At 37.2% G+C, this 24,593-nt stretch overlaps 1 protein-coding gene across 1 annotated transcript; it reads right to left on the reverse strand.

Annotated features, from left to right (window-relative positions):
* Nucleotides 1-604: 604 nt before the first annotated feature.
* On the reverse strand, nt 605-24,570 carry DCAF13 (DDB1 and CUL4 associated factor 13). The gene is made up of 11 exons (XM_018077823.2): nt 24,440-24,570; nt 23,512-23,711; nt 22,147-22,254; nt 20,328-20,417; nt 19,330-19,485; nt 18,535-18,612; nt 14,643-14,725; nt 13,182-13,346; nt 9,949-10,084; nt 1,904-2,067; nt 605-1,172 (listed from the first exon to the last, which is right to left on the reverse strand). The coding sequence occupies exons 1-11, from the start codon at nt 24,507-24,509 to the stop codon at nt 1,085-1,087; spliced, it is 1,338 nt and encodes a 445-aa protein (XP_017933312.1). The 5' UTR covers nt 24,510-24,570; the 3' UTR covers nt 605-1,084.
* Between the last annotated feature and the right edge of the window lie 23 nt (nt 24,571-24,593).

The raw sequence follows: 24,593 nt of genomic DNA on the forward strand, positions 1-24,593 counted from the left end.
ACTGCACCGTAGTGCAAAGGCTAAAGAAGATCCTTTTGTACAAAAGATGTTAAGCAAAATTATTGTTATTACATATCTCATCTGTCTGAAAGAGAAGCTTTCATCCTAGAAAGCCTAGTTGAATTCCAGCATCATTTTCTGATCACCTTAGTATCTTCAGTAAAAGGTTAAGTTTATCCCACAGGAAGAGAAGCAGAACAGTAGAGGACAAACAGTAGAGGAAGTGTGGGCTACAGGTACCTACCTTGTGAAGCATGAAACTTCTGTTTTCCTTCTATAAATTTAAAATAGAAGGCTTATGATAAATCTCATCTAAAGAAGTTTCTGTGGTTTATACAATTTATGTTATCTTTCATCCAGATTTTAGAAATTTTAAATAAGTTAAAGAGAAAAAATTATTCAACTACGTCATTGTCAATTTTAGGAACTTAACAGTGTGAAGTTTTGTCAAGTTATATAACAACAGTTAAGAAGACAGAACAAAATTATGTTTACAGATGTCAGAAAATACTAAGAAATTCCTTTTGGATAAAAGAAAGATAATATATTGTATGTAAGAAGTATAATGCAGGATATTTGTTAAGTTGGAATAATCAAGATCTAGTCCATTGCCTTAAGGTCACTTGTTTTCTTTATTAAATTTGTTTGAATAAAAATTAAAAACCAGACAGCATAAGGAGAATCAATTTTATAACTCTGTTTGGAACAAGGGGTTTTTTGCTTTGATAAATAAGAATCTATTTCATACTTTTTTTGTAGTAACAGTACCAAGGAATAAGACAGGAACTACAGACATTCTCCACCAAGTTATCTGCTTGTATCAAAAGGGTCAAACTCCACTGCAATACACAGTGTTGTGGCAGTAACGTCAGACAGACAAATGGCAATGAAAGATTACAGTGCTAATTCTCAGAAGTACCCAAAGCAGATGATGACTTCAGAAGTCGGAGGATGTATAAAGCTGAAGAAAAGCCACGTTCCTGGAGCCATATGCTGTCTTACCAACGTCCATCATATTTTGTAGTGTATTCATTCAATAGTGACATTTTTCTTTCATTGTGACATTTTGTACATGAGAAAACAATTATTTCACTACCGCCACAATATGTTTCTTCCTCTCTGACACAAATGGCACAGATCCCGGTTTGCTGTGCTTGCGACGATTCAGTTCCCTAGAAACAAAAATAAAACAGAAAAATGAAATTCAGTAGTCAGCACAAATGTTAAACAAATAACAGCTTCCTCCTCAAGGTATTAATGGAGACATCCTACAAGTGAAAAAGAAAAGAACTGCTCTTCTTTTATCAATCACTAGCCACGTATTCCTATTTCAAGAACAAATACTGTTCCTTTTAAAAGTAACTTTAAAGTTGGCTAATTTAGAAAAGTTTCAAATCAAGCCTTTTCTTGGGAACTCAGCTTGATTTTCATGCGATAGAATTGGCTGCTCAAGTCTGTAGAGTCTTTCAGCAGATAAAGATGACTAAAACCCACTTCTAAGCTTAGCTTTGGCTACAGCAAAGCATGCCACCTCCTGCTCCTAGAAATTCCAATATGGCAATGATCTAGGTGACAGCAAACAATCATCATGGAGTCTCACATTATACAAAAAACCCAAAACAACACAGACCCACAAAAAACCAAACAAAACCAAAAAACCCGCCACACCAAACACAGTCCATTCTGCTTCCATTGCCATGTGGCATCACGTCGTGCTAAACAAAGCATTTTCCTTATAATCAACCCAGTAGTTCGTGATCACTCGTTCAGATGTTAAAAGTAGCTCATACTCGTTCCTCCCACATGGTATCTCTATCATTCCCATCCATTGCTGCAGCAGCAGCACTGCAGTGCTGCATGGTTTAAGATTAAGAGAAAACAAATCCAGAAGAGGGTGACATACTTTCGCCGACGAGCCTCCCTCATGATGCGCTGCTCCTTGATTTGGCAATATATGCTCTTGGGCAAGTGCCGGTGCTGAGCGATGCGCCTGATCTGGGGGTGAAACTGGAACTTCTCCTTCAGCTTCTGATTGTAATTCATTGCTGCCTTCTCTCGCGGTGCAAGCTACAGTGAAAACACAGACAAGCACCTTATGAAAGAACAGGGATTTAACTGTCAATCTTTTTAACTTTTAATTCAAGTGGCTTCCTTCTAGCAAATGGTTGTAACCACAGGATCTTCAGAGTTAGGGTAGGGAAATATTAAAAAAAACTAAAATTCCAACAATATCCCAATGCTCAAACGCAAAAGTTTATTCACAGTTTCAAAGTTGAGTGAAGTAACCAAATTTAACTCCTGAAAATCAGATTTTAATGTGCTGTAGAAAAACAGGAGGGAATATAAATAGGAGACAGTAAAAGCTCATTGATCAGTCTTTCCTAATCTCAGATGATCAACTTTACCTGTAAAACAAAGATTTGCAGGCATTTTAATCACTAGCCAGTTCAAGTACAAATGCTGTAAATGAACTGCCTTAATGAACAGCTTTACCGACATCTTTTTAGGTGGCCTAAATCTTACCCAGCACCTTGATCCCTGAGGAAGCACGGTGCACACATCAGATTTCAAGTATTAGCTTCACTTTATGACACCCGGGAGTTCCCACTTTCATCAAGCTGCTAAAAAAATCTTAGTGGCACAAACATATGAAATTCAGGTGAGCCAGTACTGCCACAAAAGACTAATCTTTTATCCATGTTCAAAATTATGTCTGAGCCACCATTAACAACCCTGGAAGTGAAAAACGCCTTCTCCTGACAACCAACCTACAGAATATTATTTTTTTTCAACTAGGCATTTTTTCTTGGGTCCTAATACTTATTTATCGAAAGGAAAAAAATATGTGTGTGCTGTATATTTGCCTAAAGCATTCACTGCTTCATGAGGAATATCAGTCTCTACGTATTTCGGATTTGCTCAGATCTCTAGGAATTTCAGCTGCATTTCAGTCTAGTGAATTTTCACATAAACATAAAATCTGTTAATATTAAATATTAACAGATGATAATCCCACTCTCTTTTTTTCCTACCCTCCTGCCCAAAATACGCTCTATAGCTCCAGTGTTTCAGACACATTTTCAAACTAGCTGTGGAACAAGTCTTTTGCCCTCTCACATTTATTTCACACACTACCATCTGCACCTAAAATACTAAAAACTCAGACAACTTTTTATTTATTCAGCTTTGAAAATGACTCAGTTTCACTAATTTCTAATTTTCAAGAAAAGACAGAACCCAAGTTTCAGATGCTAAGAGAAAAAAAGCAGTAACAAAACCAACAACTTTATTACACACAGAAAGTTTGGAAATTCCACCTACATTATAAATGGAATGTGTTTTTCCCCTTTGAAATCACCAGTTGGCTATTTATTCTCCACTCTGGAGACCACTTTTATAAGTGACTTCTGTTAAAATATTTAATGAATTCTGAAAAAATAAATATCATGCTCAGAAGATTTTGGTTTGGAATACCATAAATGGTCTGAAAGCAAGTATTGATAAAATATATAGCAATGGAGTTTCTCATTTGGGACAATAAAGAAACCAGGTACCATATGCAGAGTTGCTCATTGCTCAAAAAATTCTTATTCAGGCATCAGAGATACATAATGCTCTTAACCTCTGTTTCACTCTACCCTCTTGTTCGGAAAACCCAAATCTTTTTGCTTTACTTATATTTTTGTGACCTCTCTAAGTGAAACAGAGTAAATTTTACAACCCTAACCCACTAAAGCTACACCCTCTGCTTTTTACTGAAATTCCTTCTAGCAAGCCAACCTGAATAGCTGGTTCACTCTTAATAAATCCCAGGTGTTCCCACTCTGCAGAAAACTGCCAACGTAATCCAAATTAAAGGGCTTTTATTTTAATTAAATGCAATGATTTTCCTTTAATTTAAGAAAAGCAAATTGCTGCCGATTTAGTATAACCTTGATGATTCTACAGACAAGAGGTGAATCTGTAAATTAAAGATAAATCCAGGCTATCTTATTTTAAAAAGTAATATAGATCAAGAGGTTGTTGAGTCTGACTCCATTTCTGTGTGCAGTGTGGTATACAAAAAGGCACACAGTTGGTGACTTTCCATCCAACTATCAAATGCCAGTGGACAAAAAAACCAGGCTGTGCTAAATGCACCCTCATCTACACGATGGTAAAAGAAAATTAAAATTTTGCAGTAATGACAAGTTTCTGTTTATGGGAGATAGCAGCTAGCTAAGAAATCAAACTGCAATAATCCACTGAATTCCAACCTCTCTCTTGCAAGTCATTTTACAAAGGTCAATGTGAACAGCTGAAGAGAACAGCATTACTCCCCATTCTGTTTTGGGCTGGAGAAGATGCACGGCATGATTTAGCAGGAGTAGAGATTTTATTTATAGGGACTAGAACACTGTATAATATAATAAATTGGGATTTATATGACATCATGAGACATGCTCAAAGATGACATATGACTCTTTTTTCCATACATTCAATTTCATACATACGTAAGTGAATGTGCAACTTCCTTCCTACATGAGGAAAGTAAAAATTATGTGGCAGAAAGAGAACTGATTTGTGCCACTTCACAGTGAATACCTAGAGTGAAAAAGGGAGAAAAAGAAATCTTTAAATGCAACCAAGTTGCCAGCAATAGGAAAATGCCTCCTCTAATAAACTGCCCATGTCTCTCTCCTCCCTCCTGATGATGGAGGCTGGTTATTTTTCACATCTAAATGGAAGGTAAGCATTTTTCCAGAGCCCTGATTGAAGAGCTAAAACCACCTTTAAAAAAAAAATTATCCTTTTCAAAAGAGCTGTATTTGTACTGTGCAGTATTTAAAACTCCATGCTGTTAGACTTCCATAATTCAGCATAAGAATATGAAATTAATGTTTATCAGTCCTCTTCAGGTTGCCCTTCTAGATTAGGGCAGGCAAGAGCACTGATGTAATATATTTTTAGAATCGAAACATATCCCAGCAGTTTTCTAAACCATAGCTTCTCTTCATTTATTTTTCCATTGCTCTGCTGAAAACACCTTTCTAAATCTGTTGCCATTAAGTTTATTATTCACTGTTTCCTGAACCAAAAAATTTTGGCTTCTTTACACCTAAATGGATGACAAAAATAAAAAAAGAAAGGTAATGTAAGGCAATGTGGATGTTAAGAGCACAAAATCATAGCTAAAGGGCTGAAGTTACAGGTACACTGAATCAATCACAAGCCCAAAATCACTATGAAAAGAATGCCATGTCACACAGTATCTGGTACTGCTTGTTATCAGCATTACCTCAGAAAATGGAAATACTAGAACCAGACCGAAAGGATAAACAATTACTTCAGACAGTTTTGATGTGCTGCTGCTAATGCACTTTGCTAGATCAAAACCAAGACTCGTAACTGCACTTCCTCCTCTCTTTCGAACTTTACTCAAATCTGTTATTTCTGCATCTTGTAAGAAAGCAGCAAACCTATGCTCCACTAGCACTGTGCTCAGCACTAGTTTTACTGAAATACTAAGCAGAAGATTATCTTATTCAATTGTCCGGTGCTCTGTTTTAATTCAGAATTGTAACACAGCCAAATTTTGCAGTTGTAACTCTCTGAGGTAATGTTACTAAGCATTTATACGCTAAGAACTGTGGGTATAATTTCTTTTTTAGTGTGTCAGTAGACTGAAGAGCAATACAGCTTTTAAAAGTTTTACTGATGGTTCATTGTTTTCGCTATAATTAAAAAACCCCTAATATATCTTTTCTAATCTATCCTTTTATCTAATTTATCTTTCTTTCTATTAATTACATTAATTGTACACTATTAATGGAAGTCTACTCTATAACTGCTGCTTTTCCAGCCTTTTCATTCAATTGAGGTTCTATTTTCCTCTTTTCATCAAAAGTCAAAATCATTTACCTTTCAGAAATCCCAAACTTTTTCAAGAGCACAGGTAAAAAAGCCTCAAACATACTTAACAAGCCATATTTTATGTACAGTATTTGAACAGTATGCAGTTTCTCAAAAGTCTTGTTTAATTGAGTCTTTTGCTTCTGGACATGCAGAGATAGATGTTTACTGCTTTAAAAATAACACCTGTTAAGTCCTATTTAATAATACATATTTGTCAATTAATCAATTTTTATTAAAAACTAAATATTGCAAATTATTTTAAAGCAACTTCTGCAGTATCTCCAACAGAGAGATCTGGGTTTTGTTACCCCTATGCAAAACCCATGCAGGTTCAATTGTCAGTGGTGTAGAGACACAAGATGCCTCTGGCTCCTCAAGAGACTTTTATTCTTTCTTTCATGTTTCAATGATTTTGAATAATGAGTGCAGTGCCAAATAAATTAAAACCCAAAAGACAACATGCATGTCAGAACTGATGAGTGCTTGGACAGCCACGGTTCAGAAAGTACAACTTTCCAACTGGATAAATGTTCACCAGCCACAACATGAGTACTGTATGTTCACTATAACTTCCCTGGAACCCAGCAATGCTAAAAAACAACTAAGGCTAAGTACTCATCAAAGAAAAAAAAAGGTTTGATTACTATTTTTCTTTCTCTTTCAGGATGTTGGTTTCCACTCATCCTGAGCCCAAAAATATCCATCTTAAAATACAATGTATTGCAAGATTTTAGCATTATATCAGAAATACAGTGACCTTTGGATGAGTCATTCAATCAAGTCTTCTCAGCAAAGAAAAATAGCAGACCAAGCAACTAAGCATTTAAGACATATTCTGACACTTCTGACAGAATTACTGAATGCTCAGCTCTGGATATTCAAAACATTCAAAAAATAGCCACAGACTGTGGAAGAACTGGACACTTATAAAAGGAGCAAGCACATGCCTGTGAAGATAAGAACATCAATCCTATAAAAAAAGAAGAAGCAGGTACTGAAGAAAAGTAGTGGAACCTGCTAAATAGCATTAACAATTGCAATGTTAAGAATATCAGGAACTACCAGATTGGATCAAACAAGGAACGGCACAGTTGCCTGAACCCAAACATTTCCAAGGTATATCCAAGACTGTGATAAGCCATGAGGATTCTACTCTTGAGTCCTATTAGCAACAATTACTCTAAATAGCTGAAAAATAAAATTTCTTAGTGCTTCTAAAGAAAAAATTTTAACAACTATAGTAGCTTCAGACATTCAAATTCCATGTCTTGCTAAATTCAAGGCTTCAGCAACCTCATGCTTGAACACACTTCCACACAAGATTCGGGGATCTGAAACATTACCTCTGCTCATTATAATGTAATTCTTTACAAGTTCATTGATGTTCTCCATGAGAAGTGAGAGCAGTTTTTCTACATAATACACTATTGTCCCTTTTAAGTTCTTCCTGTATTTCTAAATAATTTTGCTTTCTTAAGATGTCTTTTGTTGTTGTGGGGTGTTTTTTCTAAGATACCTTGACAAGTTTTGTATTCTAAAGGATGGGATGACTTTCACTTCTGACAGTAAAAAAACCCCAAACAAACCCACAAAAAAAGAATCCCAAAAAAACTAACTCGAAAAACAGGAGGGAAAAAAAAATCAAATAATAAACCACATGTCACTTGACCTGTGTCACAGACAGATATTGATTTAGCTCTCTTGGGAGCCAACAGCCAAAGTGCTTTGACAGAAATGCTTACACACCCTTACACACAGAATGTTACAAAAGCTTGTTTGGTCTGATCCCACAAGAGCAGAACCAAATTGTAGCAACAGCTTCCAAGAGGCATATGAAGTGACAAAACTGAACTTACAGAAAAACAAAAAAGGCTATTTTATGTAGGATTCACTGTCAGACCAAGGAACACAAGTATTAATGTGCAGACCACATCCAACAGCCAATAGCCACAATTAGTAGTGCCTTTTTTAGGCACATCCATGGCCAGTTTTCACTGATGCAAATACTGCAGAAAACAGCAGAATGTTGTTTACCAGTCTACATTCTGAATACTTAAACAATAGTTTAGTTGTCCTTTTGGCACACAGTATTTCTATAATGCAGAAGGAGGTGGGTTTGCCCATTACTTCCCAGAGCCAATTATCCTCAGTCTTTCATAAGAAAATGAGCCAATACCATCTAGTAGTCAATACAGTGAATTTTTTGTTCACATCTGAAAATATCAGGAACCCTTCTATATGAAAATGTTATTTCTGACATTTTTCTTACCCACTTGACCTTCACACAGAGGGCATGGAGTAAAGATGCACATCAAGATTACCAGACAATTCTGTTACAGAACAACATCTTAGAGATCATAATCTCTCACTAAGAATATAGTGAATTAACAGAGAAAGTTTCAGTTAATATTGTAAAATCAGGTGAAAAGTTTGTTGCCATGAGCATATGGATACAACAGAAGGAAAACAGGTAATAATTTCTCCCCAATCCCACACTGGTTAAACAAATTCAACATAAAAAGTTAAATCAAAAAGTAAAGTCTCTAAGGAGCTTTATGGAGCCCCTGGAATTAGCAAGTATGGGACTGATATTTGTGTTTGACCACATGGGAAAATCCCAAGAATCAACACAGAAGAGGAAAAAAAAAGGTATTCTCAAAAAAAGAAGTTACCACGTTTAAAAAAATTCATATTTACAAACTTAAATAGTAGTTTGTAACCACAATTACTGCACAGTACACAAAGCTGTGGGTTTTTTACCTACAGCTCTATAGCAAAAATGAGAATAACAGGACTTCCCAAAACCTATGGTGGGGTCATGGCTGAAGATTTACATGTTATTTTATCTATGCTACTCCATATCCAGTGCTTCACAGTGCACAATAATCCATGAACTGTCCCATTCCACAGAGTAGCTCTAAGTACTTCTACTACTCCCATTCACCTGCCACCTCTCCCAGCTCTGCTCCACTTCCCTCCTACAGATACTATAAGCTGATGGAGCTTCAGGTAATCACAAGCAGCCCTAGACATAACTATGCAATAGATGTCCCCTTAACTGCACAGTGTTCTTCCCTGAATTACAGCTTCCCTTTCCCCACAATCTTTCACAAGATCAAGTAGAAATCCCCACAGGCATTATCTGACAGCTGTGCCAATAGGCTCAGAAAAAGCAATGTAAGCACCTCCAAAACACTGTAACAATATGAAGCTACATAAGGGGATCACTCGCAGCAAAGTATCAAATTCATTCCCCACAGTCACTCAATACTTCCAACTGTGCAGATGAATATATACAGCTGAGAACCATAAAGGAAGATTTTGGCTTTGTCTATACATAAACATTTGAACAAGTGTAACTGAAAAGACTTATTTAATTAGACCGGTGTCTGTTCCTGCTAGGGACACTTCAACCAAACAGACTTACATTGAATCCAGTGGACTTCAGACACCACACCAGTTTGCCCAGTTGGTATCTGAGAGTTACACAGGCTAATGACAATCTCACCTATGCATCAGTGCCAATGGTTTATTTTACAATGCACGGGCTTATCACAGTATGATTTTTTAAAATTTTTATCTTTTTTTTTATTTGAACAAACCAACTTCATGAACAAATATGAACCAATCACATACCAGTCAAAAATTTTAAACGTAGTAACCCAAAACTTCAACAGAATTACTTAAGTATGGTAAAGCAGAATTTATTGCCTTTTCTCTAGTGCAAAGGGATGAATCCTAACCTTTAGCACACAGGTTAAAAACTCAACTCTAGTTTAGATCGAGCTGATGATTATTGTTAAACAAGACCAAAAAAAGTCACCCTGTGTAACAGTGAGGTATGTAATTTCATAATTATTACTACAGACCACAGTAAATGCAATGAGCTGTACTGCACATGTCAGTCTGCAAATTAAACACAAATGTCAAACTACAATTTTACCGTTTCCCTTTAGAAATAAGATTTTTAAGGCTGAACAGGTTAACCAGCTGTAAGAACAACAAAAAACCCCAAACATCTTGTGATAACAAAAAGCAAAATGCAACTCTTACCACTCCCAGTTTTTCAGAAGCATTGGCTTTCCACAGGCGAATATTCATCTCATCTGAGCCACACAGAATATACTTGTTATCTGAAGTCCATTTTACAGTGATGACGTGCTGCATTCGTTTGGTATGATATACCTCCCTAAAGCAAAGAGAAACATTTTAAAATGAGCTATTGTCACTCTTCCCACCAACACTACCTTTCAAATAGCAGAAAGCATTCTGTGCAAGGCAAATTTTTTTTTTACTTTTTGTTGCTGCTGTTTTTAAAAAAAATCTGACTTTTTTAACACTATGCTGATCTTATCTCTCTATACATAGAGATTCCAGTAAAGTGTAACAGACTGATAAAGGACCATCTCGGATAAGATGCTTTTTAAATAAATGCTTTCATAGAAACTACAGTAAATAGTTAAAAAATAACTCTTCTTGCAAAACATGCCATAGGTATACAATATGATATCCATACTGTTCCTGAAATAATTTTGATTAATGTGCATTGGGAATATTACAGAATGGGAATGCAGAAAAACAGGTGCCAAAGAATCTGACACCACCATTACGAATAAGAAAAAGAACAGCAAATAAACACCTATCCATTTATGATATATGGCAATGGATTTGCTACTCCTCATTGTGATTTCCCTCCTTTGCCCAAAGATGGACTTCCTTTCTTTTCTAATTTCTTCCAATCAGAATTTCTCCTGCTCGACAAGTGCTAACACCTGTTGAAAAACGTTTCTGCATGCTACAGTTAAACCAATATTAAATTAAACTCTTATCTTATTTTCATTAAGTATGTATCAAACAAATTTATTCTTTCATTTCTGCTATGAAAATAAAGGACTAGGTACACTTTTCTGGTAATTTTAGCTACTTTTTAGCATTCTGAAAGTGAAGAAAAATAAGGCCTACTTATTGACCACCAATAGCCACTTCTTCAGTGCATCAGACACGCACTACAGCTTATAGACCATTCTCTTTCTTCTACTCAGTTATTTTTATAAGGAAAAAACAAGCAATACGGTAAAGGAAACATGAAAACAACACCTATTCAAGAGCTGTGGGAAAACTAGACTGGAATTTAATTGGAGAGGTTTTGAGAAAAACAAAAGTAATCAATATATCAGCTTAATAAGCTTTAATAAGCTTAATCACCTCTTGTAATTCACTAGCAAGCAATGCTCTACAAGAACAACCACGCTGAAGACTGAGCACAAGTACCTTCAGAAAATACATCAGCTTTTCACTGATGTTGAGTTTAACGGTGTGTGTGCACATCTGCACTTTCACAAGCATTTCTATGTTTACTTTCATTCTACTATGTGACTCAATAACAAAGCTTTTCTTCACTGTTTGGGGAACTCAGTACTTTTCCCTTCCTTACTCTGAATTTGCAGCCTTTGCCTCTCCTGTTGCTGTCATCACAAGCTATTAAATATCACTTTCAGAGACAGGGAGAACACAAAACATGGCCAAATAACCTGGATCTGTCATTTAAAAGTTCACACAGAAATACAGTTCTGTTTACCAAGCATTTATTAAATTTAATCAACTTGATAATAAATCTTATTTCTTAGGGTTAAAGAATTTAATTATTTAAATTTTCATTTAAAAATAAAATAGAAAGCAATTGAAGTTAGGAGTTTTCGTATTGGCAGGAGATCAGAAGTCATAACAGGAATACCATCAGGATCCTTATTTACAGATACTCTTAACTGCCCTCTCAGTTTTCCAAGTAGGATCACATCTATTTAGAGACTTTTCTCCATTCCATGAGATTAATATCAAGTGTGTAATTCTGAAAAAGTCCATCTTCTAAGGAATTTTGTGTGTCCCAGAACACTCTAGTCAGCCTATACAAGGCAAAGTTCTTCATTTGTAAGGCTTCTCCTCAATAGATTTACGGCCACCACACAAAAGGGGAAAAAAATGGGGATAAAGAGTAAAATTCCTTCCACAGGTCTTGGCAACAATCTGCTATAACGTGGAATAAAGCCTTTTACTGTTGCACTATGGGGTCTGCAAACTTCCCCTCAGTGATGTGCTTTAGCTTTGCATATCACCACTTTTGTGAACATTATTAATCCATATAAAGGAGCTGCTAACCATATTGTTTAATAATGCAAGAATCTGAAAAAAAACAAACCTACAAAGGAACTGCACTACCTATTTACATTTAAAATATTATTGCAAGACAAAAAGAAGATGAAATCTATCTGTAGATTAGATATAGAGGGAATGTAAACAGCCCCTCTCTTTAATGCAGCACAGTTACATTGCATACATAATTTCATCAATCAATAATAAAAATATACTCCTTCACCAACATTTCAATATTTCCACCCTCAAACTACGCAGAACCTGACCTAGTAAAAACCTTTTGGGGCACTGAGGTTGGAGAGAGGTAGATAAGTAGAAGTAAAATAAAGTTAAGAAAAGAGAAAAAGGAGGAAGAACTGACAACAGAGAATAATGAAGGGAGGTTTATGAAGACCATTTGATACCACACAGATCAGATAACTTGCTTCAGTTTTCATCAAACTGAAAGGAAAATAAAAAATAATGGAGACACAGTAGATATTCAATCTGAACTTCAGCAAAATACTTAATATACTGCCTTATGAAATCTTACATGAAAACTAAATCAAAATGAATTCTATTCAAAGCACTGTCATATGAATCAAAACCTGGTTAACAAAATGTGAATAAAAGGTAGTAAGCACACTGAAACAGATCACAAGAGTGTCCCAAACTAATTCTCAGGAATTCATACAGCAATACATTTACATAATGTCTTTAGTAATCATCCATATAGGATGAAGACGATCCCTAGAAAACCAAATGCTACAATGCTGTAATACACTGCAAACCTAAGTGGTGACAGATACAGTACAAAGTGATCTAAAAACATTCAAGATGAACAGAGGGAAATAAAATGGGATTCACCTTGGTAAAATACAAATGACTACATCCAAGCACAATAATCCACTGTAATTTTAATTCCATACTGCATAAGTACTGCTACCTGTGGAGTGGTTCTACTTTTGATACAGACTCCAGAATTAGATCAACTACAAGGCCTGCCGGTTTCAAGCTATCAAGAGTCAGATTTCAACATTCACAGGAAGTGAATGCTCCAAGGAAGATGTTAATGAATGAATTAATAGTTTTGAAGACTTGGGAGGGAAGTCACTGAAATGAATGACAGCGAGACAGAAAGGTGTAAAACCACTCACCTGCTATGACCTTTGTCTACAGGAAAAATGCGGATAGACTTATCAAAGCTGGCAGACACAAATTCTTTCCCAGTGGGTGAATAATCCACATCAAGAACAGCAGACACATGATCCATATGCACCATCACAGGTGATTCAAGATAGCGCATATCAAAAGTATATAAGCTTTAAAATAAATACATCAACAGCTTAATACCATAAAAACTCCTTAAGTAAATAGAACATTTTACATAAAACACACTTAAGGATAGATCCATATTGCAGAGGAAACTTCTGAAAGGTTTCTAAATATTCTCATATTGTGAACTCCTTGTAATTTTTAACTCAGCAGGTTTCTCACCCTCCTTTATTCGAGTGAATGCATAGCTGAAATTAAATGTATCTTACTGAATAGTATACCGGCAACTGTTGCCTTTTCCTTTTAAATTCAAGAGAAAGTATGGAGCATCATATTCAAAACTGCTGTTCCACATAATCAGTGAACACTTGCAAGTGTAAGTGTTGATATATGTTGATATATGCATTTGCCATTGCATATTAACTGCTTTAGGCTGCAGGACGACAGTTGCCCCTGACAGTAATAGCTATTGGTTTTAGTTTAGGAAGGGGAAGACCAAAAAAAAATTAATAATCCCCAAACCAACCAAACAAAAAACCAGAAAAACAACTAAAAAGCAAATTTATAAACAAAACTCCAAACTTTCAAACAGATTAGGTAGCCTAGTGGCTTTATCATATCATAACCCAAACACAAGAAAAACAGCACATTGAATATAAAACCCGCTTTCAAGGTCTGAGCCAGACTACATTTTCTTTGAAAAACAGCCTTAAGTGATAAAATTCCTATGTTCTAGAAGAAAACAGTGATCTATTGTTAGATCACCAACTTCCTGGAAAAGAGGATATGGAGCACATTTGCAATGCCCTAGTTTTGAAGAGACAGCTTTTTCAATATCAGATTAGCTGTTCACATGAATAGTATTGTTCAAAAGTAAAAAACTGCTTCGAGACATTGAAAGGATAAGTATTGCAGTCTCCAGAACTGTTTCAGAGAAGATTAAATTCTTTTTTTAAGAAATGTTTTTATCAAAATAGCTGATCAGTACAATATATCAAGCTTTGCAAGAGCCAGCAAGACAATAAACACGTATATTGCCTCAGACTGGACTAATAGTAGTTATTTTCTGGGTCCCATTGCAAGTTACATTTGCATTGGTTCAACTACACTTTTTCTAAGTTACACTGCTTTTTATCCCTCAAGTACTGAAATGCAGAAAAAAAGGTATTCTACTATCAAATCATATTTCTTACAATCAGTAAGCCTGTAATTCTCTAGGCTATTAAGTGATTCAAATTTAGAGTAGTCTTTTAAAAATTCATTTTAGCATGCTCATAAATCACCAAGACACAGATTAAAAATGTAACATGTCCAGAAGTATTGAAAAGCAAGGTCACACTTACTTGTAATCTTCATTTGCTGCAGTAAAAACAAAAGCTTCCATGGGGTTCCAACACAGTGTATTTGTCCTCATGTTCAAGATAACCTGAAAAATATTTACACATTGCTACCTTGTTACACCAGTAAAATATTCACTATAGTTCAAAACTTCCTATACACCACCGGAGACAAATTCCTAAACACACAACCATGCCAGAGAAACAGTGACATGACAGAATGTTGCCTGAGCAGTGTTAGAATCCAAACTCAAGAACCTCCTGTCCCTCATCATATGCCCACTGCTTTGGGCTACACAGACATTAAATTTTCCTCGTTAATCACCTTAGAATTCTTCTAAGAGGTCACTGAACATGGCAACGCACTAGTGGTCTACAAGTAAACCTGGAACTTCTGAAAAATTTCCCTTCTCTATCATATTTACAGGAACCTTTGGTTAAGTAATCTAGAGACATGCCTAATTAAATGGTTATTTCAAGGGATATAATCATTAATTGAAGCTGTGAATCAGCATTTGCAAAGCAATTATAACATTTTAATGTTCTCCCAGTTATTACTATCCCTTCCTTATTTTATCTCTGAAATTGCAGTTCATGAATTCTCCTGGACAGTTGCCATTTCTTGTTGAAGTGCCAAGCAGTGTATACAAAAGTTACTGTGTTGAAATCTGCTCCCTACTATCACAGTATCAGCACTGAGTCATTCGCTCCACATTCATAAGATTTGCTTGCTGCTAGCAAGCATATGGCTAACAAAGGGGCCAGTTGGCCCTGAAGTGGGAAGAGGGCAGCTGATAACAGACCAAGACCCTTCTGCTTTGCTAACTGCAGACTAGACAAGAGGCATTAAGAAGCTGTATGTCAGACATCCCCACCTTGGAGGACAGCTGTGGCAGTAACAGCTGGGCCTCTGTAGGAGAAGGGAAGGCAGGGAGGAGGTCATTGCACACACCATACACAGCAGCTTTGGCCATATTTAAAAATAAAAACTATACAGTATGCCTGACACAAAGTGGATGTGTAATTACAGAGCAACTTATTAACACACTGAACAACTCTAAACAGGATTTTCTACAGTGCTCCAGGCCAGCTATAATCCTTCTTAAAGATCCTGAAATTTGGGTGTTTGGTGCTATGGTACTCCAAACTCATTTTTGTTCTTGGCTTACTACACCAAACACCATACATTTACATACATATTTTAGAATACAGTTGTACAATTATAACCCTTACAGGAATGACTCTACCCAACATCTCTCCAAAAGACTGTGAGCTTATGAGTGTGTGCATATTCTCGTAATTCTCACTTCTTCATAAGTCATTTCTTAGGTGACGTTATCCTGTTATAAAGTCTGTGCTGCAGAACATTGCTCATTTTCAGAAACTGTGTGCATTCAGAACCGAATGTAATCATCAGATGTCTAAAGTGATGTCTAGTTTAAAAAGTGGTCACTGAAAAGCCCTATGTGTACAGTAATATGACAACTGGAATTTGTTCAAGATTTCAATATTGTTCTAGTTACAAACCTTGCACATATATGGGAAGTTATTAATCAAGGAGTGTTCTTTATTCCTCCCTGTACAAGTTTATCAACCATTGCAAAATGAGCACACGATTAATGTTAACCCATTATATGTATAAGTATTTTCCATCATGTCACAAAATAACTTCACTATAGCTGAAAAATCCAGCTCTTTCAAAAGGAGTCAAGTTTGGTCACAGTCCATGCTCCACATCACTATTTTTTCACTGACATTTACAAGCATTCAGTTCATTTCAGCAGTACCTTTTTGAATTAAAATAGTGCCTAAGAAACGGATTCTCTGTACAGTTCTAGGATTATGTAAGGCAACCTGGGTTGGAAGTGATTTAAGTTGCTGTAAACACATTAATAATGGCATTTCAGAACTATCTAAACCTGTAGTGGAGCCATCTTCTGACACTACTTTTAATCTACCGTAGATCTTCTTACGAAATGAGTAAGTGTAAGTCCTTATTAAGACAAGCCAAAATTGTGAAGTCCCTGAAGATTTAGCTATCTTGGTTTATTTATTTTAACTACGAACACTTGCTTACTAAGAGCTTTAGCTTGGAGATGTTAAGACTACTTTAACACAAAACCTGCTCACCCAAAAAAATAATCTGTCTTCTTTTACTACCTACAAGGTATTTGGTTGAAATGAACAGCTAAGAATACAGCAAGCAAGAGAAAGCACAGTTCCTGTCAGCGAAAGTCCATCTTTAAAATATCCTAAGCTTTCCTGTTTCCACAGGTTGCACAAAAATGACTTTTAAAGTGTACCAATCTTCCTCTTGTGTAAAAGTGTAAAAATCTTCCTCTTGTTTTTCAACAGAATTGTTTTCCTTCATCTTTTCCCAGCTTTTTTAGACTAGTTCGTACTTTGCACTTAGGCAGCATCTCACCATCTTATCCCTCCCTCTTTGAAACTTAAGGCTTTGAAACCCATAGACAGGACAAATGGGCAAGAGAGCTACCACTTCATGATGTGGGAAGTTGTATTCCTATTGCCATTAATGAAGGGACTCCCACTGAATCCCAACTGCTTTGCTGATCAAACCCCAAGAACGCAGCAGTGCTGGAAACAAGTGCCTGTACAGAAGTAAGGTACCTCTAATAAGAAGCACCCTTCTCTTAGAGTTACAGAGCTCTTAGCTCTCAATACAGAAATGGACATTTCACTTCCACTCCACAGGAGAATCATCTCTATTCCAGGAGAAAACCCATTACTGTATCCATGGATGCAAGGAAGTACTCATCAGTGTTTTACTCCCATAGCAGGAAATGCACCCGAGCACACTGCTTACATGAGATACACATATACATACAAGCAATTATGCAGGTGTATGTAGAGTTTTATATCTTTAGCATATATACATATGTAAAATTCTGTTAGATTAGAACTTAGTTCACAAAGGCTCAAACTGCATCCTCTGAGTTTGTAACTGCAGCTTTACAGAATTGGCTGCGTTCATGTCAACATTCAGGTCTCCAACTGGCATCACTGACAAGTTTTTATAAACACTGTCTCAGTGTTTATAAATTTTTACTTTATTAAAAATTGCTGGGGCACAGGGAGACAAAGAAATACTGTTATGCCAACAACATTCCTATTTTATAACTAAGTTAAGTACCATTACAGTGTTCTAGTGATCAATGTCATTTCAGAAAGTATGCAGCACAGAAGGATGTTGAATGTATATTCACAAGCCAAAATAACATATTTCAAGAAGAATATTGTTAAAACAGTTCAGAGGCTCAATAATGAAATTGTTTAATATGTGCGTATGAATTACCGGCTTCTTGTTTAAAATAAATACATACATTCTGTTAAACAGGAATCTTCACATCATCAGTATGTTCCACATATAGATACAATTCTGATTACACTGTAAAGGATTTCTGAATATTTATGGTAGGTGCATAGGGGAGAGTTTATCTCCCTGCAAAGGAAAAACACCTTTTCAAATGCAGAGCAAGGCTCTCCAGTGGTGGAAAGGAAATGCCATAGAAGATACCTTGCTTCCTTCTGGCAAGGAGGAGAAAAAAAAATTTAAAAAAACCCACACATACACAGACAGAATGCAATACAGGAACATAAAGTTCTTATTGTGAAATTGCTGTCAGGTCAGGCACTTGATCAAGAATTACAACAGAGTGAGCATGACAGCCTGTCTGAATGCAGAAAAGGGCCCTTCTAACTCTGTATTGTTTCAATCCCAACATTAATTTAAACTCAGAAGACTCAGACAATGAAAACTCAATGAACTCACCGCTCAGAGCATCCTTTTCTCTATTGCCATCAACAGTTATAGGCTATTAACATATCCACTATTATCATTAGTGCCATTAATTATTCTTAAAAAGAAAAATATTACCTTCTTTAATGGAGTTGATTTTCTCATATCATATAGCACAATATTTCTGTCAGAAGCACAGCTTCCCAAAAGGTATGTCTAAAAAAAAAAAAAAAAAGAAAAAGAAAACCAGTGTGTATGGTCTTTGAATGCTTCTAGAGTGTAGTTAACAGCTAAAATTAAATACCTAAGCTATTTCACATAGTTGGTAGTCAAACGGTTTCTTTTTCAGTCAAGGGAATACATTCATCATTTTTTCTGTGCAGCTGATTATCCAGCACAAACATTTTAAATAGCTTTCCCTGTAAGATTCAGAATCCACCCAGTGCCCTCTACTTTAGAACTAACAAGCAATTCCTCATAAACACTTAAGCTACGAACACAGTCCAGTCAAGAGATGTAACAGGAAGTGCTGTAAAAGATCAAATGCAATTGTTTTGCCAAGGAGAGGGTGAGAAGTCTCAGTCACAGATAGTACAATACTGGAACAGGTAACAGCTCCACAGCCACATAACTCCTACACTGCATGACTGAGGTACCAGATCTGTATTGCTGTGGGCAGAATGGAGACTGCTCTGCTTTTGTTTCTGCTCTCCCTGACTAAGAGAGATAAAATACAAAAATATAAAAACATACAGTACTACATTCCAAATCAGTATAGCCATAAAAATCTATGTATACCCCCCACAAATAATCTGTTAAAACATATATCAAAATCTAAATTTGGAAAAAAAAAATCAAGATGATGTAAATAGAGTTTAGATCTTATACTGTTCAAGAAAAATACTGATTTCCAATATATAACATAAACATTACCTCAATGGGATTAAATTTTACACTGCTAATGCTATCAAAACCCCAAGTCAAAGAACACTTGGGACTTGTCCTTTGTTCATCCCAAATGTCCACTTGATGGCCACAGGTGGCAAAAACAGGTTCCTTCCAGTGGTGATCAATTCCTGTATACACTGTCTTTAAAGAAAAAAAAAACAAAAAAGCAAAAATTTACAAAACCAATTGTAAGTATAAATACGCAAGTATGTTCTGTTACCAAAAAGATCAACAAATCATTGCATATGGAGTCTCCCATGTTTTTATTCATTTATATTACTGAAAATCAAGCCACCAATGAAAGAAGAAACTAAGTCTTATCAGATGTGCCTCTACCAGTAGCCAAGTTTTCTTTTTCATTTAAGGTGCATGCATGCATTTCTTGTTAATTTACAATGGAGCTGGCATTAAAAGTACATTTACAAAGTCCTGGTTGACTTTCAAGCAAATGGAAATGTTAAGGGTACGACTATGAATTTTCAATGGGGACCTGAATGGATTCCAAAGACATTACAACTAAAGAGTTTCAAACTATCTATTTACAAAAAGTATTTAATTTTTTTTCTAAAATAAGCTGATCGTAAATTGAAAGTGCCAAAGTATATATTTTTCCTCTGCTTTTGTCAAAAAGAAAGACATAAAGTTAGTATTTTGTATTGAATAGCTGCAAGGTACTGCCATGAAAAGAAATTTAATGCAGATTAAGCCCTGAAGAGAAAGAGACTACAGAAAGATCTGACCAGTTTGCAGGAGAGGGATGATTAGCAGAGACAGAGCTCAGCATCTCTGATGGCATTTGAGATATTCCTTTCTGGTTACACGTAAAATAAATGTAATAAAAAAATTTGATGCCATCACCTTACAACCCTTAAGATAACAGGTAATATCAAACTATATCTCTCTTCTCCAAAAGCTAGATAAGAATTGGTTCAAACTTAATTCAAAAGAAGAGATGTAGGAAAATCAAAACTCATATTCACTACCTTTCCAAGAATTGTATGAATAGGTTCTTCTTCTTCTCCATATTCCGGGCTCTCCATTTTCCACTGCTTCACAGTTTTGTCATCACCAACCTGGAAATATTGGAGAAAGCATGTACAGTTTTATGTAAATATATTGTGTTTATTTTGCTAGATGTGCTTTGCAATTAAATACAGGCAGCCTTTCAAAGAGAATGTTCTATGATATACACAGGTGCTTTCTCCTACCTGTCACTGTTCTGTTTTATACTTCCAAGCTGCAGATTAGCCCTCCTGGTCATAAGATTTTGCTAGAAACATGTACATGGTCTGGCTGGAGTGGAGTTAACATTCTTCATAGTAGCCCATCTGGCACTGTGGTTTGGGTGTGTGGCTAAAACAGTGCTGATAAAGCACCAAAGTCTTGGCTATTGCTGAACAGTGTTTGCACGGCACAGAGCATTTCCCTCTGCTCTCACTGGGTCAGTCATCACCCCTGCCTTCCCCACCAGCAAATGGGCTCAGTGTGGGCAACAGACTGGGGGGGACACAGGTGTGACAGCTGTCCTGAATTGGCCAAAGGAGTATTCCTTACCACAGAACATCATGCTCAGCAATAAAAACTGGGACAGTGGAAGCAGAAAGGGGAGGTGGGGGCTGGCTTCCACAGTGGCTGCTGCTCAGAGATTTTCTGGGGATCTGTCTGCTTGTGAAAGCAGGTGACTGATTTCCAGTTTGTCACTGTTTCCTACCACCACCTATTCAACTGTCTATCCTCATTCACAAAGCTTTTCCAAAACAGATATTTCCAGGGTTGAATAGGCAAAAGGTGAGTTGGAGTGGTGACTATTTTCCAAAAGACACATTTTACGATTCTTAATAACTGGCACCTTAAACTGCAAAGCACTTTCTTGAACTCACTTTGATGAGCATGTAAACAGTTAAAAGGCACTTTCCACCTCAGTTGCTCAGCTGCCTGTTTCAAATGCCATTCTACCTCTTGCACTAATGCCAGCACAAGCTTTTGCATGGCTGTGCAGTGACCTGGATCACGCAAAAAGGCCTAAAAAAACGTTAGGTCTACAAGTTTAACTTTCTTTCCTGAGTGCAGTACTACTGTTTCTTCTCTCCCTCCCTCAATTTTCAGGCAGAGGGATTGTCAAAAGGGGATTCTAATCTGATGCCACTTGGAATTTTTTACTATGACTTCCCCTATATCCTAACTACTGTCCTTGTGACCCGGTATATACTTCAGAAAAGATAAATATCCTCTAGTGAAAATGGCTCTTCTATACCCAGTTCAAAAGAAACAAAATCTCGGGGCACTCTAGGTTTTAAAAACAGTTCTTCTTATTGTGTCATCTTAGGACTGTTTTAATGTAAACAGGAGGACATACTATTTCCAGACCGTTTACATGCAACTGAACCTGCTGGGATTGATTTCAGTTAATAAAGCTTAATTCACATGGAGTGATCTTGACTCAATCAGATTATCTTTAATCATAGTATATGCAAATGGTTAACTTTTTACACTTTTCTATGTCTTTCAATGAACATAATCTATTTACTACTTTAATGAGAAGTAGTTTATTCAAGTTTTAATTACACGACCATCTGCTAGCTATTTTCTGGTCTCTATCCTTTCAATTGTCTCGAATAGTATCCGTATCACAGAAAGAATTTTATCATAAATAGAACTGTCAGGTTCACTGACAAATTTAATAAGCGTATTCATACAATATTTAAAGATTGTATGGCAGGGAGCAAGTTTCTCAGTGGAAAACAGATGGTGAACAGGCACTCTGTACGGCTGCACTGCACTAAGGAGACACACTGTGCTTACCGTGAAGAATGACGTGCCACAGAAACGGGCACACATGCCTCGAACAAAGCCTTCATGGGCTTGGATAGTACGAATGCACTGTCGTCTGGTCAAGTTCCAAATTTTAACCTGTTAAAAACAGAGAGGTAAATATTCTGTAAGCTTCTACAGCTCACCACTGCAGTTCACAATTCAAATACAAGGTAATGAAATGGCACGGCTGGCTTGAACAATGGTCAAACTTCATAATGTAAAAAACCACTTATTATTCCCTTCTTGGAAAAAAAAAAAAAGTGAGGCTCTCTCCTTCTTTCCCCTTTCCCCCACCTAAGCTGTACACATTCTGCATTTTGTATTCTCCTATTTTCGAACTAGAATTCTTGCTAAAAATGCAGCAATTATAAATTAAGGGGCAAAAAGACTCAGTAGACAAAAGCACAAGGAAATAGCCTTTGGAACAAACAGAATGTTTTCAGTCCAGTTGCTGTACTACACTCTATACAGATGTCCACCCCTCAGAGAGGTTTTGGTTTCAAAGTATTTGGGCTAATTAAAGAAAAAAAAAAAAGGAAATTGAGGTCAGTTTTAATATTTGTAGGTATTTATAGCACCCAGTACTTTATTCACTCTATCAGGAGATAAGAAATCTGGCTAAAGTTTTATATAAATTGGTTCCCCTTCTCTTTAAAAAGGTAAATCACTCTTACACTAGTGCATGACATACGCACTTTCTATAAAAAGCAGGAAGAAACCAGCGACCCAGAAGACACCTTTAAATTATACAAGCACCACCAAATGAACACCGTAAGAGTGAGAAAAGACAGAGAAGACAGGTTAGTTTTTTCTACAACTCCAGATTTCGCTAACTAAAGTGTCCTTGGGCTTTTTTTTTCTTGCTATGAAAAATAATCAAACAAATATAAGGTTAGCTTTCTTAGGCAATATGATAAAATAGTATTCAAAAAGTTTTTGGTTGTGTGCCCCTTCCCCCTAGCTCATCTGACTTCATGCAATCTCTTAATCTGCAGCACTTTAACTTCTTCAAGGGAAGGAGGGGGATCATGTGGGCAGCAAAAAGCAATCACTATGGAATGTATAAATTAACATTCACTGTTCCATCCTGAGGAACTGAATGGCACACTCTCTGCTCACAGATGCACAGCTGAAAGCTTCTGCCTTGGTGTGCTGGAAGATTACAACCCGCAGTTTGGGAAACACTGCCCCAGACTGGGAAATCTGAATCTCCTGAGTGAAGGTAAATTATGCGGAACAAAGACATAAAAGAAGAGTAAAGTGGAACAAAACCAACCAAACAAAACACCAGTGAGAAAGAAAATAGAAAATAAGGAAGAAAGGTACCTCGTTTGTTGTGGTTTGTAAGCTTACCTCTCCATCACATGCTCCAGACAGCACTGTAGACAAACTTTTTGGATGTTTGGCCATACAATTAACTCCATCTCTGTGGCCATCAAGTGAGCTGAGAAAGGGTTTTGCAAACACACGCTCTAGCTTTGTTGCATTCAGAGCTCTTGTGTATTCTCGTGGAACCTCAAATGGATGCAATGCAGGGTCATAGTTCCTTGGAACTGCAATAAGAGGAACACACACATTAAAAAATCATGTTGGAGCGGGTCCAGAAGAGGGACACAAAGATGATCAGAGGGATGAAGCACCTCTCCTATGAGAAAAGTCTGTGAGAGCTGGGGCTGTTCAGTCTGGAGAAGGCTCTAAGGAGACCTTTTGGTGGCCTTTCAGTACTCAAAGAGGGCCTACAAGAAAGCTGGGGAGGGACTCCTTAGCAGGGCCTGTTGCGACTCTGTGATTCTATGTGTAAAATCTAACGATTTTTGTCAGTTTTAATAAAGGATATGCAAAAAGCACAACGCGACCGAAACAGCAGTAAGTGCAACAAACTGTTAAAAGTAATTTCGGTAATACTGAATGTAATCTCGGAGTACCAGAGTGGTAATAAAGCCCTACTCCACACTCCGGCTCTGACCCCGAGATGCCACTGTCGGCCGCCGCCCGGCCCCGGGGTACGGCCAAGGAAGTTCTTCTCCGCAGATGGGCACTGCACGAAAATCGCCGCCCAGGACCGGCACTGCGGAGAAAAACTCCCTACGACGGGAGGGACGGAGGGAGCGAGGGCAGCCCACGGCCCGCCAGGGGCTGCGCGGATCGCGGCCGGCGGGCGCACGAGCGCCTGCCATCCTTCCTGTCCTTCCTCCTTCCCTCCCTCCTTCCCTCCGCCGCCGCCTCAGCCCTTCCGGCCGGGCCGACACGACCCGAGCCCCGCTCCGGGCGTCCCGCTCACCGCGCTGCAGGTCCAACTTGGTCTCGCGCACGTAGTCGTCGGGGTTACGGCTCAGTATCTTCACGCGCATCTCGGCCCCGCTCCCAGATCCCGAGCCGAGCGGCTCCACGGGAAGCTCGCGCGCACGTGACCGGACGCGGCGCGCGGGCCGCTC

This window comes from Manacus vitellinus, unplaced genomic scaffold (genome assembly GCF_001715985.3).
Source record: "Manacus vitellinus isolate BGI_N305 unplaced genomic scaffold, ASM171598v3 scaffold_1_pilon, whole genome shotgun sequence".
Taxonomy (NCBI): domain Eukaryota; kingdom Metazoa; phylum Chordata; class Aves; order Passeriformes; family Pipridae; genus Manacus; species Manacus vitellinus.

What these genes read in the sequence shown, in the direction of transcription:
- DCAF13 (XM_018077823.2), bottom strand. Translation starts at nt 24,509, where the DNA reads ATGCGCGTGAAGATACTGAGCCGTAACCCCGACGACTACGTGCGCGAG. An exon ending in CAAGTTGGACCTGCAGCGCG is followed by an intron (nt 23,712 to 24,439) that starts GTGAGCGGGACG and finishes CTCTTATTGCAG; the next exon opens with TTCCAAGGAACTATGACCCT. An exon ending in AATCAACTCCATTAAAGAAG is followed by an intron (nt 14,726 to 18,534) that starts GTAATATTTTTC and finishes AATATTTTTCAG; the next exon opens with GTTATCTTGAACATGAGGAC.